The sequence below is a fragment of the Capsicum annuum genome, unplaced genomic scaffold (assembly GCF_002878395.1).
Source record: "Capsicum annuum cultivar UCD-10X-F1 unplaced genomic scaffold, UCD10Xv1.1 ctg82249, whole genome shotgun sequence".
Lineage (NCBI taxonomy): Eukaryota > Viridiplantae > Streptophyta > Magnoliopsida > Solanales > Solanaceae > Capsicum > Capsicum annuum.
The window spans coordinates 140,883-142,188 of NW_025893027.1; the positions used below are offsets into that span (position 1 = coordinate 140,883).

General features: G+C 29.0%; 1 protein-coding gene across 1 annotated transcript in view; it reads right to left on the bottom strand.

Annotated features, from left to right (window-relative positions):
* LOC124895448 (putative late blight resistance protein homolog R1C-3) overlaps nucleotides 1-380 on the bottom strand; it is a 10,622-nt gene extending 10,242 nt beyond the window's left edge. Inside the window, exon 1 of the mRNA XM_047405878.1 lies at nucleotides 327-380. Coding sequence (XP_047261834.1) covers nucleotides 327-371 — 45 coding nt within the window. The 5' untranslated portion in view covers nucleotides 372-380. The remainder of the gene's footprint in view (nucleotides 1-326) is intronic.
* Nucleotides 381-1,306: the final 926 nt, after the last annotated feature.

The window sequence follows — 1,306 nt, forward strand, 5'->3', positions numbered from 1 at the left end:
GAGTTTGAGGGGGGATGTTAGCCCATATGTTATTGGGCCTTTAGTTTATGGACCTTTAGGTTATTGACTATGTATATATAGCCTACTTTTGTTTAGTTAGTTTTAGGCTTTTCAGATTATATTGTAAACCTTAGCCTTTCTTCCTGTTAATAAAGTTCTATTAACAAAATCATCCTAAGTCAGTACAACATAACAACAACATACCCAGTATAATCCAAACTGGTGGGGTCTGGAAGGATCGGATGTAATGTAACGACACCAAAATAACATATCATAAACAAAGCAAATAATCATCCAAGTATAAATGTAGGTATTGAATGACGTACCAATAATTTTTGTGTTTCTCCTTCATTTTCTTTTCCTCTTCCCATGTTTGGATTCTCAAGATCTTATGTATAAAAAGTAAATAAATGCAATCAGCATCTAATTAACACCAAAAATGTCAATTTAGCAAATATTAAGTAATTAGTAAAGAAGAAATTACAACACTCAAATATTCTTCAGCATATCATACCTTAAAGTTTAGGATTAAACTTGTCTGAAGAAAGTAAACGCAGGGAATCAGAAAGTATAAGCAATTTGAAGAAAGAAGTTAATTGGCTAATGACAAACTTGAAAGGCCACCCAATAGAAACAAGAAGAAGAATTAAATAGTAATTCATTGACTTTTGAAATTGTACTTGTCGTTGGTGGTCACGTTTCAAAACACCAAAAGAAAATGTTCCATAAAAAGTGAATTCAATTACATTTATTTTGATCTACTTTTGTATTGATTTTGTTAAGATTTACATGAATTTAACAACTTAATATATTTACATGGCATAATTTGTGATAGATTAGTAGAAAGAAAATTATTTTATTAATAATTATTGATAAATTTAACATTTATAATAATTAAGAACATTTTAGTAAACTTACCAGTTACGATATCATACCATCAAACCAAACAATAAAACTGTTATTTAATAGTATAACAGTGAACGATACAGTCCATCCAAACATTTTATTATATTATACTGTACAGTACAATATCATATTATACACTACTGTGAGTGAAATTATACTATTTATATATGGTTAAAATTATTTTTTATGTATATATAATTGATGTCGAACCCTCTTCAGCTAGTTCGTATGCCTACTTTTTTCCGATTTCGAACTCCCTTAATAGTATAATTCCAAAATTCCAATTCGATCATGCATCAACTGCTATTTTAAAAATAAGCATCTGCTAATCAGAAGATCATCAGTGTTTCTGCTTCTTGCTCCTCACCATGCTTTGCAAACTATGTATCTTTTCTTTCAC